Source organism: Anthonomus grandis, chromosome 22 (assembly GCF_022605725.1).
Source record: "Anthonomus grandis grandis chromosome 22, icAntGran1.3, whole genome shotgun sequence".
Lineage (NCBI taxonomy): Eukaryota > Metazoa > Arthropoda > Insecta > Coleoptera > Curculionidae > Anthonomus > Anthonomus grandis.
In genome coordinates, this window is record NC_065567.1 from 33,103,130 (window position 1) to 33,121,211 (window position 18,082).

Genomic DNA, 18,082 nt, shown 5'->3' on the forward strand with positions numbered 1-18,082 from the left:
AAGATTTAATTAATAATGTATGTTCGTGTTCTTTTTTTGATCAAATAACATGCAGCTTTTTATTGCACAATAATAAGTCTTAAGTTCTGGATAATATTATAGATAATTAACGTGTGCACGACTAAGTTCGAGACATACAACGTAACATTAGGTAAAACTGACGCCTTGCGTTGCTTACATTTAAGGACAGAGCTTTTTTGTTAAATTGAAATAAGGACAAGCTCATTGGTATTTTCCAAGATATATTTTTAGCTTTTTTAATATATTTACATCTTAATATTGCGAGAAATTCAAAAAAGTGGACAAAACTGCCTTTAAAAATTTCTGCCAATTTAGGGTAATAAACGTTTTGGAGGAAGGTATTATTTAATTATACATTTTTAATGAGTTCATTTAGTGAAATGGCAATAATATTATTGATAAAGCGAACAATTTTTCATATAAAAAATTAACCTTTTTTATTAATCTGGGATGATATTTCTCTAATAGTTTATACGGAAATGTTTTAAATAACTACTAAAAAAATCTGTTTTTTTTATTACTAACCCATCTACGCTCAGCGTTTGGAAGAACGCCTTCACCGTGAAACTTTGGGGTCTAAATACGTGCAATATCTTCCCCGGTTAACGCTTCCAGCTGCCGGAAGTTCTACTGACTACGAGGATTTACCACATAAAGCACCTTCTTTACCTTCAAGTCCGTTTACAGAGAGAAGGCGGCCCTCTTGGGGCCATCAGAGAACTTGGAGTACTAGTATATTAAGCGACGTTTCCAGAAGTTTCAGTAGCAGCGGCGGATTCGCCGATAGGAAAATCATCGAAGAGCGAAACGTCACTTTGGATAAAACTGATGATTCGGCGGCCTAAGGGGGTACAGTTTCGTGGTACGAATTTTTTGGTTGGGTAGTTTTTTTCATTTTGATTGTCCGTTAGTCCATTTTTTTGTTGGTCTAGGAGATTTGGTAGAGTTATCAGATTAGGAGCACTGTTACAGTTTTGTTGATCGCCTGTTTTTTTTTTGTCTTTTATTATTAAGTGGTTGTCGGAGAACATTTTGTGTTATTTTTCGGGTCCTTCTAGAAAAGTGAATCATTACAAATTTTAAGTAGTACAGTACAATTCATGCCATAAATATTTAAATAAAAGATCAGTGATTGTACATATCCCGATAATTATCGGATATTGGAAAAGTCAAAATTACATTAATTTTTATGTAAGAGTCTCGACAGAAGTGATCTCTGATATTTCGAATTATCGAATAGTCTGCTAAGTCGGACCGATAAATTTTGCTAATTTTCAGTAGTTGTAACAAGCTTTTTATAATGTTAAATTAGGTTTGGTATCTACAATGAAATATGAGTGTTAAAACGTTATAATAATAATAATACTGTGACATTAATTGAATTTGTGGCACAATATAAACAAACAATTTATTCAACAATATACGCATATTTTTTTTAATGGTAAACCTTCTATAACTAAGTGTTTAATACAAGTTCTTAAATAAAAACCCAAATGTCCGATAAACGGATCGCCATGTACAAGAGAACACCGTCACTCATATAACCAATAAATATCGGTGTGTGTACAATCACCATTAAGGTTTTTATTAGTAAATTTAAATTTACTATTCTTTGATTCAATTTTTTTCTTAAAACTTTGAATGCCTAGAGTAAGTCTAGCAGCAAACCATAGACGAGCTTGTTTGAATTTACCATCTCTCAGACAATGATGTGAAATCAATTTTTCATACAATATAGATTTTTCTTAATCCACTGAATATTTTATTAATGTGTTGTATTTTGTAATAGCTAAAAAAAGTACTCTTTAAAATTTTCTTTTCTTTGTCAATTAACAATATATACCTTAAGACTAATCAACAAACTTTTCAGAGTAAAAAAATACTCTTAACAAAAGTTAATGAAAAAAAAAGGAACTTGGCAACGTGAAATACCTCATGTGTTTACGATGCAATTATCTAATGTTGACACTTTGTTTTTTTTTCGAGAAATTTTTGCATGAGTGTGAATTTAGCGTACGATCGATATCCAGCAACCAATATCGAGAACGCAGCATATGTCGTTTGCCAGCGATCTATTTATAGTCCGCACCCGCTGTTCTTTAATCGATATAATGTCCGTATAATCTCCTGTAATTCCCAAAGAATTTTTATAATTTTTTGTCTGGATAATAACGAGGAATAATTAAATCGATTTATGATGGTTACGAACCCCTACAAGCTAAGGTTTTTTTTGTGAAAATTAATTAATATCAAATGAAAAAGGCTCTAACTTCCAAAGGAAACTTTTATCCAAAAATTATTTTAATTTTATTATTAATTAAAAAAACGCACCGAAAACACTCAAAACGTCCTTTTAATACTTATACTATACGAAAAATACACCATGCAAACGTAAACAACGAGCGCAATTGCCAAATACCTTTATCGAGAGAACATTTCCGGGCGAAATTTACATCGTTGCCGTTCTGTGTGGAAATTTGGTGATTTAAAGAATCCAAATTGAAAATATTAATTATTATTAGTGATTAATAGAAATATAGTACAAGATAGTTTTGGTTATTAAATGAATTTCACTCTTTCTTTATAATAAAGAATGCAATGTTATTCTAGAGTATTCAATGTTCTAAGTTTTTTTTTAATCTAAAAATGCCCGAAACCTTGTAGAGTTTTAACGCCCTGTACATGCGGGTTTTTTAATAGCTGTATTTGGATGAAGACGAAATTGTATTTGGCAGTGTTTAGCTTATCGTTTTTTTTTCATTTGTTTTGTCCAGCTTTATGCATTATTATCCTTTATTTATATTATTGCTTTTATGCATTGGTTTTATGTTTCATTCATAGAAAAAATGATATACAAGAAACTCATTTTTTATTAGCATTTTTTTCTGTACAAGATTAAAATTAAAACTTGCTACTTTTGAATCACATGAATTTGAACAAGACGTTGGTCTTTCTTCATAGATATTTCTTACTTTGTAATTTAAGAAAATATGGCTCAAAAATGTCTATTACTTTCAGAAACTAGAGGAAACCTTCGCCCAGCAGCTTGAAGAGCAAGAGCGCGTCTATGGTCCTATGAACACGCCACTGATCCTGCCCTCAGACCTTTCTGACCTCAATACGGATTCAGTAAGCCGCGTCGGCCTTAGTTCTACTAGAAGTAGCCTTAGTTCCGTATCCGAAGGTTAATCAAATTAGCTTTTAATTGATGTACATAATTATATATTTTTTTGTTCATAGTCTCTTAGTTAGATTAGCCCAGGGTTTCGGAAAGTGTTTTGTTCAGAGTGGAATGTTTTTTCTCAAATTATCCTTACTGAAAATAGTGGTCATAACATACATATGAAGTTCGGATACTACTATCACAAGTATTTCTATATTTTAATGAATAGCGTATTATTTATTTTTATAATAACGTTTTAATTTTACTTTTATGTTTATTTCACAAGGTGCTATAAGGTGTATTTGTAGTTTTTGTTGAATGAATGCGTCGCTTCTTTTAAAGGATTGTCAAAACTTTTTTTATAGAAGATTCTGCTTTTTTGGAACTATTTTACTTAAAGAACTACTTTATCAAACATATACTCAAATGGGTTTAAATAAAATTAAACCTAGTTGTATAAATAAAAGAAATTTAAATTCGCTTGATGTACAAATCATTTATTACAGTCCGTTCAATATAGACTCTAAATTTAGTTTTTGTTATAAGGCAAAAATACTGGGTTAATCTAACTAATAAAGGTTAAATATTAACCCTTTATAAAGAGACCAGGATTAGTAGTAAGCTGATGTGCAAACATTTTTTGAATCCTCCGTTCATTGATTTCCTGTTATAAAAAGTGTTTTAGATTTCTGTTTACAAAAGTTTTATGACCAATAAAACTTTGCTGTATATTTTGGTTTTTATAAACGCGTGAAAACATTTTGATTTTTCGGGAACATTGTTTATTAAGTACTTGCTTTGAAGTTACCGATTTTACTTTTTTGAAACATTAATGCACATCGTAGTTTTTTCGATTATAATTATGTAGTATTAAAAAAAGGTGTATATAGCGTTGATTAACCCGACTGAATATTTTTAATCTGATATTTTGTAAGATAGGGAAGTACACTACAGGAACAGGATTTTCATAGTTGGTACTAAATTCAGTCAAAAATTTCAATATACTATTTGGTTAAAAAATAAAGAATTTTTTCTTCTTGCATGGGACGGCGAATATTGCTAAAGGATAGTGCCATCTAAAAAAATTATATTATGAAACTAATATTTATAATTTATTAAATGTATGACAGCAACTGACTGGGAATTATTTCAATGGCACCGAATATATGCTGCGTATCCATACTACATTTTTGAGCTAAGTAGAACCAACATTGTTAAAGGGTTGATTATTATTGCAATTATACAGTGTCTACTTAAGTTCTTTTAAATGGAAAAGTAATTATAACATGCCGTTAAAAATTCTCTTAATATATTCATCTGTTTCAGCCGAATTCGATGGGACTTAGTATATAACCGTATATTTTTCAATATTTAGATGAAGCTAAGCAAAATAACAGCAATTATTATTACTTAGGACTTTAGAAGGACAGTGTGATATATTATCTTATATAACAAAATATTTTATTCTTATAAGATCATTTTTATATCCGCAAATAAAAACGTTATCACAGTGTCCTGTATTATACATATAAATAAATATGGATGTACAGTCATTGTATTATTTTATTTTTATGTTATTATTATTATTATTATTATTAAAATAAAAAAATATTAAAATACTTTTAAAAAATATTATGTGTGTGTCATTTTTTCCTATAATTGGCAAATCGCCTGGTATTATTATCTTGAGTAATTATTTATTTGAGATATTTCTATTTTAAACACCGCAGTCTTTTTCTGGTATAACCTTAGGCTAGGGATAACCTGGAATGTCTTTGTGTGCAAATCAAATTAAATAAATTGGAAAGTCCAATTTGTGATGCGCAATAAACGGTTCCGTGTTCAAACGTTAATAAACATTTTTTTTGTTAACACATTCCAACAGCAAAAAAATTGTATCCGTTACATTCACCAAAATAGCCGAACGAAACAACCTCGACAATAACGCACATTTCGTACGTATGAATTAACCAACCAAAGCCAGGGTCAAGGCCAGAGCGGCACTCGAAGCCGTACTACTACAATAATGTACGTACATCCACTTCATTACCATTACAAATTGTAATAATAGCACGGCATTACTGACTAAGTGGATTATTTCTGCAAGTAATTAATAATGAAGCAAAACAACTGACACGTTCTTATGTGATATTGTTATTGTAAGCAACATTGTAGCGTTAACAGTTTTATTTAGCCTACCATTTGGGTCTGTTGACTTCTGATCACCTTAATTATTTTATATTAAATAAATGGTAATACATGTTTTTTGGAATCTTTTTTTATGTTTGGTGTTAAGCATGAAACAGTAATAAAAACTTTTTATTTTGTGTACTAAACTATTAAACAATATAAAAAGTTTCGATAGAATTTCGCCCCTGGGTATTCATGCATTTGTATTATATTCATTTATCCCTTGAAAACATGTTCATCGTACACAATAAAACTCTTTAACTCCTAACTATGTTTTTACCCTTAAAATTAAACTCGGACATTGCCCTATTTTGGTATAAAAAAAGAAAATATTTAAGTGGTTCCTAGTAACTCATGTAGGTACAATTTTGTCTTCCACTAAAATAAAACTGGCTTGCACTAAAGCTTCTTTAAGTACGTTTTCCTTAAATTAATCCTCAGGAACTCTTCTATATTAACTTTGAATGAAAATGTATGAAAACACTTAATTTAAGGGGCTCACTTTAATTAGAGACCTAAATCAATATTTATACAAGATATATTATCAAGATTGTCCAATCTACTAGACGCCCTCCTAAATATTCAAGATTACCAAGGTAAACAAAAAAAAGGTCAAAGATAAAGTTGAATTCCAAACCCTACGGGCGCGCTATTCTCCATTTCTGGGAAATAGAATCGCTAATAGGAACCGCTTCTCCTTGTCAGTCTAAAGCTTGAAAACAAAGAGGCAGCATAATCGTTCTATTAATTTTCTATTCCCCATAGTTTAACAATAAGGCCTCTTCTACTCTTTAATTCATGTGCTAGACACCATCTGGGCGCCAGATCCCCGCCCACCATAGGGTTTTATAGAAAAGTGTCCCAGTGTGTTTGGGAATCCGTCTTGTCCCTTTTTTGCCTATATAAAAGAAAGTTCATACAGTTTTCAATTACTACTGAGGTAAGGATTTATGTTTTTATTTTTCAATTATATATAAGTGTTCTTTTTTTTTTATTTAAACAAATATTTTGTTTCTGGCACCTATAAAATAACTAAAAATAGTATTAAACATAAGAAAAAAAAGTTATACCAGAAACATTCTGGATATCTTCAAAACAACTAAAAACATCAATGACAATGTGATTGATATATTCTTTCTAGAACGTCTCTGTAATGTGTTAAGTCAATACAAGAAACTTTTGATTTATAATTATAATTAATTGATTATGTTTATGTTCTAATTATATGATAAGGTACTACCTTATTGTTGTAATAAATATTTTGGATATAGCAAATTGTTATTACAGAAAGATTAGAATTTCTGTGCAGGTGATAGTATGAATGCAAATGTCACCAAATTATTTTACCTTTTAATTTTATTTAAAAAAGTGATTTTATTTAAATTATGTGCAGATTTTTTGGAAACCCTTTATTACTCTATTTATTACTCACAAAATGTTTTAATATAATTTAATTAGTTTATTCATCTCCATACCCCGATATATGTCTGTGAAGCAGCTCATAATCATCTTTTCATGTGCTAAGACCGAAATACAGAATAATTGTGACTCTAATCGCACAAATCATTTAGAGAATGTGACGCCAAAGTTCTGTTAATATTTGAATGTTCCGAACCTATAGCTGGGATTTTTTTTTAATATTTCCCATTATTTTTGATTTTTTGCTGTGGGTAAAGAAAGACTACGAAGAAATTACGTTTATCTGGATCAAGATTTAAGGTATAGAAAATAATGTTTTCTCCTTAATGTAAAAGGGACGCATTCTTATTATAATATATTAATTTTACTTGAAATAACGAATAAAAACGCCTTAGTACGGTTCTGTCGCATCATAATTCGTAACAAGCTCGTCGCATTATTACGTGCGCGTGTGGATCCATTGTTAAAAGAAGCGCAGCTCCGTTTAACGACAGCAGCGGAGTATGATTTTTCTCCACGTTATTATAATAAGTATATTCAAATATAAATTATTTAATATATTTGCATATTATAGAAGTATATATTATATTGTAAAATTTGTAGCACTTAAGGGTATATTTCCATCCAGGATTTGGGTTATCCCAATCCACAAGGCTGGCCCGCTAAATAATCCTAATTTTCGTCTCATCGCTCTGTTGTCCAGTCTATCGAAGTAGATTGAAAAACTGGTTAAAACTCGTGTAATGTCCTTTGCAAAATCGAACAATATATTAACCAAATTTCAATGTCTTTTGGGAAAATAGCAGTACAAAGGATGCCATGTCAAATTTGTTTATTAAGGTATATTCCCAGATAAATGTCGGTGAGGCCTCTGCGGCGGTTTGTTGTGATCTGACAAAAGCATTTGAATGTGTCTGCCACAGGTTTCTGCTGGGGAAGCTAGCATCATTATAGCTTTCGGGGGTTACATCCTCCTAGTTTTCTTCCTATCTACAAGATCGACAGCAGCGAGTATTTGTGAGCTCTGATTTCTATCCTGGGAATTCCGGATGCCTCGGACCTATACTGTTTCTCCTGTACAGAAATCATCTTACCAATATTTGGGCATAGTTATTGATAGGGAGCTCAAATTTGACAATAATTTGTTGGGTGTTTGCAGAAAACAGTCTGCAGGGTGTTATATTTTTGGGATGACTACTCAGGAGGTGGATGTTGAGTTAGCCGGTATACTTATCATTGCTTGAATCTTTCCTCAGGTATGACATTAGCTTGTGGAGGACTGCAGTTGTTTCCCTTAAAGTGAGGCTGCTTGTTCTTCAGAATTGTGCTGTACGTTATATCTGTACAGCTAAGGACGGAGGACTCCAGTCATCCACTCTTTATCAAATTGGGCATTCATACTGTCATTTCCTTCTACATCCAAAAAGTGGCCTATTTCGTTCTCACAAATTATTTTAAGTTTGCAACTCTAAATCCTAGACATATTATGATCCAAAGCAATAATTTGAATCTTCCAATTCGTTCCACCACTCTAATTCGAAGATCAATCTTTAACAAGGGAATTAGAAGGGAGGCTACATCTATTAAGTTTTTAAACTTAAACTTAAGAAATTCTGGCAAAACCTATTCATTGGCCAAGTACTATACCGTCTCTTTTTAATACCGAATCTTACATTTTTACAAGTTTTAGTCCTGATTTTATTGTAAATGACATTCATTCTGTTCTGAATGAGGCATTGGAATTGGGAAGGAAAATGTATTTCGTTCTTTGTATTATATTTTTTAGTTTCATATCTAATATTTTTAAATGTAGATTAAGTAATTAGTTTAGGTACTCTAGTTTGGTTTATGATTCTATAATTCCGAAAAATTGTTACGTTTAAGCGTGTGAGCAAACAAAAAAATTTTATTCCGGTCCTGTCATTCATCGCCATTGATAGACGGTTGACAGAAATGATAATTAACGTAATTTGATAAACGGTGATTGGGCGATTTGAACCAACTAATACTATTACTTACTACACACATTAAATTGTTACTCTCCGCATCAACATGATAGACTCTCTGAGCCAATGTTTGTTAGCCTGAATGCTATAAACGCAAGAAACTTTACTCCCTATATGGTGTCTAGAGGTATTTTGTTTGTCACATTGTTTTTCTTTTAAAGCTACATTGGGCACATGTTCTAATTTAAAAAATTATACAATTTTTTTTACATTCTTTCTTCAAGGGTCTTCATGAACTGTATAACCCTTATAAGCAAATTTATCCCATAAGAAGCACATCCAATACACTGAATATCTGGTTACTTTATCTTTAATTCAGTCCAAGCATTTCTAATACTAGCTGCATTATCTGTCACAATGACTTGGTCTTGCTTCATTTTCAATTTCGTTCGGTTTTTGTAAATTCCAGATGTGTAGTCGGCATCTGTTTTCTACTTGAAACATTAAATGTTGGACCGTTTTTGAGGCGGTCAATTGGCCAGGTATGTATGTAAGACACTAGTGAAATATAAATCTTGCAAATATTATAAATTTCATGTAAAAATAAAGTTTATTTTTAGGGACCTGGTGGCCATAGGTACAATAGTTGGTCGTCATCTATTATTTAGATTTAGTACGAATACGCATCTTTAGGTTAGTAGCATTCGTATAGTCCGTCTATAGTCTATTTCAAATAGGTAGAGAGTAATAAAACCTTAGTAAGGATGTAAGATTAGATGGTGAAGCTGCTGGCCATGGAATTGGGCTTAAGTATAGCCCTTACGCTACCCGATGTCACAATTGTGACTTCCTTATTTACTAGTGTTATAAGGATCAAAAAATGTTTAATCTGGGTGGAGAACCGTGCGACATGATTGTGAATAGCGCATTTTATAGTGCATTCTTGTCATAACCTGAAAAGTTTCAGATTATTTTTAACAATGGCTCGTGCAGGTAAGTTATTATTTATTTATAGAATTTAGGGGAAAAAAAAGTGCTTAATATTAAATAGGTATAATAAACTTCAATTAAGTGTATTGGTTTTAGAGATTAAAAATATCTTTAAAATTCTTGATTCCAAGAATGGTTTTGTTATGTATATCACAATTGTGAGCCACGGGAGCTAACGTGGTTTGGATTTAATTAAGTTGGATACAATTAATTCTTTGTTACAGGAAGAAGTAAGGAAATTATTGATTTGGACCATCTAAGGGATGACGAGGAGGCATTGTTCCAGCTTCTAGACGAAGTTGGGTCGGATTTAGAGTCCGAGGATGAAGAAGATGAAAATGATGTTTGAAATTCACGAAAAGATCCCAATTGTAGCACCAAATGAAGCTGATAGCTCTTCAGATTCAGAAGATGATTTACCCCTCATACATTTCCAGACTCTCCAGTAGAAGCATGGAAACTTTAGAAGCAAGGATTTTCCTGTAAAAAAGGACTATACTCCATCCATCGTAAAAACTCCAAACGAATATTTCGCTAAATATTTGGATGATGATTTTTTTGAGTCAGCCGCAAATTTCACTTCCCAGTATTTGTTGCAACCAAATGCAAAAGAAAACAACTTTACCTCTCAAGAAATAAGGAAATTTTTCGAAATTAATGCTTTGATGAGATGTATTCATCTTCCAAGGATACATATGTATTGGAATGGAAAATATAAGTTCCCATTGATTGATGGGGTCATGATCCCACAAAGGTTTTACATGATACCTGTAAATTTACATGTGGTTGACGATCTTAGCCTATCAGAAGAGGAATAAAAAAAGAATAGATTGCGGAGAATACAGCCGGTAATTGATTTGGTTCGCAATAGATGTAAAGCCATTGAAAGAAAAGAAAATACAGCTTTTTCTATTGACGAACAAATGATTCCTTTTTTGGGAAGATATCCAGTTCGACAATTTGTTAAAAATAAACCAAGACCAGTGGGACTGAAGAATTTCGTTCTTACGACATTCGACGGACTAGTATTGGATTTTGAAATCTACCAGGGCAATACTACCCCACTAAAAGATAGGGATTTAGGCTTGGGACCCTCAATAATATTGCGTCTAGCAGAAACATTACCTCAAAATAGTTACCTGTAATTTGAAAGATACTTTTCAACTATTGCTTTGATGAACAAATTGACGAGTTAGATGCAACTGCTACAATTATGTCCAACAGAGTGAAAAGGTTTGATTTTAAAAAAGACAGTTTAATGAATAGGGGAGAGTCAGAAGAAGTTGTTAGAACCGATAATAAACTTTGCATTACAAAGTGGAAAGATAATAAATCTGTTTTAATGATATCCACAGCTTTTGGAAGACAGCCGGAAACTGAGGTGCAAAGATGAAATAAAACAGAAAAAAAAACGTTCAGGCATAGCATGCCCAGCTGTTGTTAAATCATACAAGGAAAACATAGGTGGTGTAGATGTTTGCTACCAAATGATGGAATACTATCGATCTTTCTTTCGAACCCGGAAATGGACTCCTACATTTGTTCGACTTAGCAATAGTAAACAGCTGGATGGAGTATCGAAGGGATTGTTATAGTCAAAACCTTCGAAGCAAAGATATTATGGATCTTTTGGAATTTAGACTTAATCTTGGGGAATATCTGATTGCTGGTACTAAGAAGCGTGTATTGGAGGAAACAGAATGCCAAGAAAATATAGAGGAAGAGACTAGCGTTGAAGGAAATGAAATAAAAAAGAGAAGAATGCCTTCCAGTTTGCCCTGTGCAGACAAACGCTTTGATGGTTTTGAACACTGGCCAAAGAATGAAGAAATGAAGAACCCAGTTAAATGTAGGTTAGAAGGGTGCAAAAGTCGGTCCAGAATGCGTTGCCTAAAATGTAATGTTTCTCTTCGTTTAACCAAAGATAAAAACTTTTTTATTTCATTCCATACAAAGTAATAAATTTTGTTTCATAATTGTGCTTTTCTAATGTTGGCTTCCTAGACACACAATTGTGTACTCCCTAAATCCCTCCCTTAACCCTTTCGAATATTTTTTAAAATACCTTTTGACCCAACTTTATCGGCGTAAAATAAATATAAACCCCAAACTCATTTTTTTTTATCTCGGTACTGTAAGGGATAGGTAGAAGTTTGGCATCTTGCATTATCCTGCTAAAAAGGCCACCCCTTTGGATATAAAACATGAGCCGTTTCAAGAAAAAAATTATTTAAAATACTTTGCACTATTAACAGTGCCATCACATGAGATATTGTTCTCTAAAGCATTTTAGTGGGAAATTTGTAAATTTGATCAGTAACATTTTCTCTTGACAGGATTTTGAGATGACTTACACCAATTTGGAAAAAACTCTCGTCAGATATAAAAAAAATGCTGAAATTATCTCCTTAAATACGTTGACGAAACTCCATCTTTCATTCCTTTAGTAGAAGTGTTTTTGCAGGAATACCAGTTTTAATCCTCTTATTTGTCTCCTACACTATACGTTTTTCGAGTTCAGTCAAGTGCATTAGTTTTTTAACCTTTAGAACACCCTTTTTATATAAATATTTCACCTTTTTTTTTTTTACTTAACATTATTTCATAAAACTCACGCTTGTTTACAATCAACGATATTTGAGTTCATTGTTAATACTGTTCTCATGCGATTTTATCAATAGCCCACTATAGGCACAATGTACTTACTTTTGTTTTAGAATATTACATAAAGAAGATATATTAAAAATTTAAAAATTCCGGATACTTTCTAGCCAGACTATATATTGAAAAACCTTCTTATAAACCTATGTCCGAAAATGCTTATAAAATGCCGAAAACAATAACATAATAAACAAAAATTAAAAGTAAACTTCGAAAAAATATGAGAACTTTCATTTAATTTTTGTTGTGAAAGAAAAACATATCTATCAAAAAAAAAGTCGATTGTTGGCCAAAATTTAAACACTGTACCTACAAATTTTTGTTATTAATATTGTTGCACTTTTGTAATCATCTTCAGTAAATAAAATATAAGTTTGTTAAATGCTATACTTCAATATTCAAATGTTGAGTAATTACAGCAACAGAGTAATGTGTGATATGTTTATTGGTCTCCATCAGTGACTCGGGAAAATGGCAGTTTCAAAAAAATTGACCGCTAACAATGAACGACCTCGTATAGTTGCAACTGTAGAAGCGGAAGAGGCAGGGTTAAACCAAATTAAGGAGAACACCCTATAATAGGTATAAGAAAGATTGCTACAACACTAAATATTAGTCAATTAACAATATCAAGAATAGTGAAGACGGAACTTTTATACCAAATGGTTTTCCTCAAAGACTCGCATTTAGTCGATGGCTACAACAAAAAATATGAGAACATCCTAAGTTCGTGGTAAGAATACTATTCACACCTGAAGCAAATTTCTCAAAAAATGCAATTATGAATTTTCACAATAATCGAATAGAAGAATTATTAAAAGTCCGCACCAGCAACAATTTTTGGTTAATGTATAGGTGGGAATTGTTGGAGATAACTTGATTGGTCCATTTGTTTTTATGAGAACGATTAACTGGAGATGTTTATTAGCATTTTCTCGAAGAGGAACTGCCTGCATTATTAGAAGAAATCTATTTAATGCACCTAGCTTAATTGCTCTTAATTGATATTTACATAGAGAATATTCCAATCGCTGAATAAGCCACGGAGGTCCACAACTCTGGCCTCCGCGATCTCCCGATTTAAACTCATTAGCGTTTTTCCTCTGGGGTTACCTAAAACAATTAATTTATACTACTCCAATCGAAGAGTTAAGAAATAGGATAGTGGCAAGTTGCGCAACAATTCGAAATACAGCAAGCATTTTTGAACGAGTGCGACATTCAATGGTTCGTTTGTATTCCTTGCATTGAAGTTGGACGGCAACACTTTCAACAAGTTTTATAACCTTCATTCATCGCTTTTTCCTTTTGTAAAAACCTTTGATTTTATAAGAATTAAATTGAATAAAGAACATTGTTGTTTTCATTGTGGTATTTAAAAAACTCAAAATGTAATACGTACTCTATTTGTGACATCAAAACTATCAAAAAATTTAATATTAGCACCTTAGAAAACCTCCCTATACCTAATTTCATATGGCTATTCTCGTGTACTTTAAAATTATTCCGAAAAATTGAAAATGAAATTAAAATTTTAACGCCCTGTATTTCCACAGGAAAACATTTTCGGATAGGTTTATAGAAAGTATTTTCAATATTTTGACCCAAAGAATAGGCCCTTAAATTTTCGTGCAATGACTCACCCTATATAATTCGAATCTCAATGAAAATTCGAACCACCTAACTCTAGCGCATATATAATGAAATATTTACAATTTATTTTTTTGTCTTATGAAAAAATCTTTTAAATTTGATATCCCAATAACTGTGAGTAGTGCCCAATAACAGGAACGTAAATTGATAATCCATCCCCACTAAACTCTTCAATATGAAATTAAAAAAAGGCGCTTAAATATATTAGGCTGAGCAAGTGACATGGCGTGGCAAACTCAGTTGAGAATGTTATTTAAACTAATAAAAAGTTACTTCCGCCTGCCGCCGATGTTGATGTTGCCTGTTATATACTGATGGGAGCCAGCCAAAGAGCATTGCCTTTCGTGCCCTGAACTGTACAAGTGTACAACCATAGTTGTATCTCCGCAACCGCTTCGGTCAACGTTTTATATTAACAATTTGTAGTAAAGTTTACTATAATAAACTATCTGCCTCTAGTAGTATAAGAAGTCTTTACCGGGAACAATTTTCTCTATACGGGCGCTTAAAACGCGGAAATGGACATTCTAATCAATCGATTATGGTTTTTAAATGGCGCGTTGTTAAATTGTTTTTGGATAATAGCATGAGTAAGAAATGAGAGATTGTTTTATCAAGGTTTGATTGGTTTTTTAAGGTACGAGTGATATCATTTTAATTGTTTAATCGACTCCTTTTTTCATTATTATCATTTACGGGTGTCCCAAATAATACAATTTTTTAAAATATCTCTTACCACGAATATTCTTTGACTATCAAGAATATCCAAGGAGAAATTATTTATAATATACAATAGTTCAACCAGTAACGCTATGTTCAATCACCCTAAAGATAATCAAATCTGGGAAAAAAAATTATATAAATATAAGTTTTCATATAAAGTCACCTTAATTTTACACTGTCCATTATCGACAATGTCAAATTCATTGTCAAATAATGCCCTGTCAATTGTCATTTCTGTCAACCATTTGGTAATATTCCGAATAAATTTGTTATCAAATCTGGGGCAAAATTAATGTACTCGAATTATCTCTAGAATATTCTTTGAAAGAATTTTTTTTAATAAAATCTCTCATCTTTTAGAGTATTTTGAATGAATGGTCAATATTTATTATAAATAAAATTCTTTCATTATTATTAAGTAAAATTCTGACTAATAAAAATCCGCAGTATTTCAATCAGTAAAAGTCATTTCCTTATCGTCCAAATGATTCATGGCAGTTCACCCTTATTTTACATCATATCCTTATTTTACACATATTTCAAAAAAATTATGTGAAAGATCATCAAATCTAGGAAAAACTGAGGTATTCAAAATATTTCTGAAATATCCAAGGAAGATATATAATTTTTAACGTCAACTGTCAAAAATGTCAATTGTCAATGCTATCCACATTATGTAAAATAATAAATTGTTAAATTCCATGGTATTTTTTAATAATAAAAAAAAACAAGGATTTAATAGGAATGAATGCCTTCGGACATCAGATGTATAAGAATTTACCCTTATTTTACGTTATTTGTCAACAATATCAATCGTCATTGGTCTATTATATAGTTTTTTCTAATAGTCAACAGTAATGCAATTCCGACAAAATTAAATTAATTGCCAATATGCCAATTGTCAATTTTCCACGATAATGAAAATTCGAATTTTCGAGAAAATGTTGAATATCATCAAATGTGAGGAAGAATATTATTTCTGGAATATATTGGAAGTTACATATTTGTTTTCCAAGTTCAACTGTCAATTGTAATGTCAGATTTTGTGGAATATTAAATTGTCAAATTCCATGGCATTTTTTACTAATACGAGATTTCAGCCCATTGAAATGAATTCCTTCAAACATCAGATGCATTAAAGTTGATTAAAATTCACCATAATTTGATATCAATTGTCAATTAGTCAAGAATATCAATTGTCATTGGTCTATTATATAGTTTTCCTAATAGTCAACAGTAATGCAATTCCGACAAAATTAAATTAATTGCCAATATGCCAATTGTCAATTTTCCACGATAATGAAAATTCGAATTTACAAAAAAATGTTGAATATCATCAAATATGAGGAAGAATATTATTTCTGGAATATATTGGAGGTTGCATATTTTTCCAAGTTCAACTGTCAATTGTCAATGTCACATTTTGTGGAATATTAAATTGTCAAATTCTATGGCATTTTTTACTATTACGAGATTTTAGCCCATTAAAATGAATTCCTTTAAACATCAGATGCATTAAAGTTGATTAAAATTCACCATAAATTGACATCAATTGTCAATTAGTCAACAATATCAATTGTCATTTTTGTGAATTATTAACAATAATGAAAATTTGAAATTCCATGAAAATTTTATTTAATGTTGAAGATCATCAAATCTGAGAAAAAAATTTTTTTGGAATTATATAATTTCCCGACGTCAACTGTCAATTTGTCGAAAATGCCAATTGTCGATGCTAACCAGATTATATGGAATACTTAATTGTCCAATTCCATGGCATTTTTAATTACTAAGAAAATTAGGATTTTAACCAATACGAATGAATTCCTTCGGACATCAGATGCATGAATATTTATCCGAATTTAACGTAATTTGTCAATTTTTCAACAATATCACTTGTCATGTTTCCCAATAGTAATACAATTCCGACAAAATTACAGTAATTGCCAAGATAGCAATTGTCAACGATGATGAAAATTCGAATTTTAGAGAAAATTTTGAACATCATCAACTATGAGAAAGAATATTATTCCTTGAAATATTGAATTATTTCCTTGAAAAATTGACATTTTTGAATGAATTAATAAATATTAATTAACTGAAAAATGTCAAATTAGGTAGAATATTAAATTATCAAATCAAGATTGCAGCCAATATAAGAATAAATTCCTTCGGACATCAGATGCATGAAAACTAATCTTAATTTTACGTCAATTATCAATTTGTCAACTATATGAAATGAAAATTTGTTATTCCAAGAAAATGTTATTTAATCTTGAAAAAGCATTAATTCTGGTATATTTTAGGAAGTTACATAATTTCCCAATGTCAACTGACAATTTCCCAAAAATATCAATTTCCAATACTACCCAGAATATAATAAATACTCAAATTCCATGGCATTTTTTACTTATATAAAAGAAAGGTTTCAGCAAATAGATCAAACAAATCATCCAAGAATATTCTATGAAAAAAAATTCTATAAAATGTCCAAGTTTATCTTAAAACATTCTAAGGAATATTCAACTAATAAGAATCATTTCCTATAATCTAAAAGATGCATAGAAAATCAAATTTTACGTCAATTGTGTCAATTATGAACAATAATGAAAATTCGATATTGCGAAAATATCTGGGAAAACTGGTGAATTCAGATTTTTTGTTATGTAATATTTAGAATATTCTATAAATATTCATGTTAGATTCCCAGAATTTGATTGAATAAGAATGAATTTCTGTAGTTCAAAGAAGATTCGCCGAAAATTTAGGTCAATTTTCCAATTGTATATTGAAATGATTCAAATTGAATATTCATCGAATGGGAATATACTTTTTTGGACGTTGAACTAGAGACATTAAAACATAGAGTAATTAAAAGTATAATATATAATATTTAATATTCATTTCTATGCATTAAAACAAAAAAGGCTAAAAAAAGTCAAAATCATGTACTTTTTATGGAAAGATTACGAAAAAAATGACCTGCATTAAATTAGTGAGCGGTGAGATGTTAAGCGACGAGTTTCGAGTAAGCACGCAACTTAATGCGCTGATAGGCGGAGTTCACGATGTTGCCCTAAAACATTTTAATTAATTTTTACTTTAAATTTCAATTAATTCTACGTTTTTGGTACGGGGATTAAATGGTCAAAAAATGCCAACATTAATTCTATTATTAAAGCCCCCTCGTATTTAAAAGAACCAAAAATATTTATTAATATTTCAACAAAATATCGTAGCAATAAAAAAACTATGCAAATATCTCATATTATTATATGGTCAAGAACTTGAATAGAATAGTCATAAAGTTTTAGTC

General features: G+C 30.9%; 1 protein-coding gene across 2 annotated transcripts in view; it reads left to right on the forward strand.

The window, feature by feature from the left end:
• Positions 1–4,816, forward strand: part of LOC126748506 (serine/threonine-protein kinase 10) — a 30,458-nt gene extending 25,642 nt beyond the window's left edge. Inside the window, exons 26-27 of one of the 2 annotated variants that reach the window (XM_050457780.1) lie at positions 561–883; positions 3,040–3,187. In XM_050457780.1, the coding sequence (XP_050313737.1) occupies positions 561–866 (306 nt within the window). In that variant the 3' untranslated portion in view covers positions 867–883; positions 3,040–3,187. Of the gene's footprint in view, positions 1–560; positions 884–3,039 lie in introns of both variants that reach the window. The other variant, XM_050457781.1, reaches the window with a different exon arrangement.
• Positions 4,817–18,082: the final 13,266 nt, after the last annotated feature.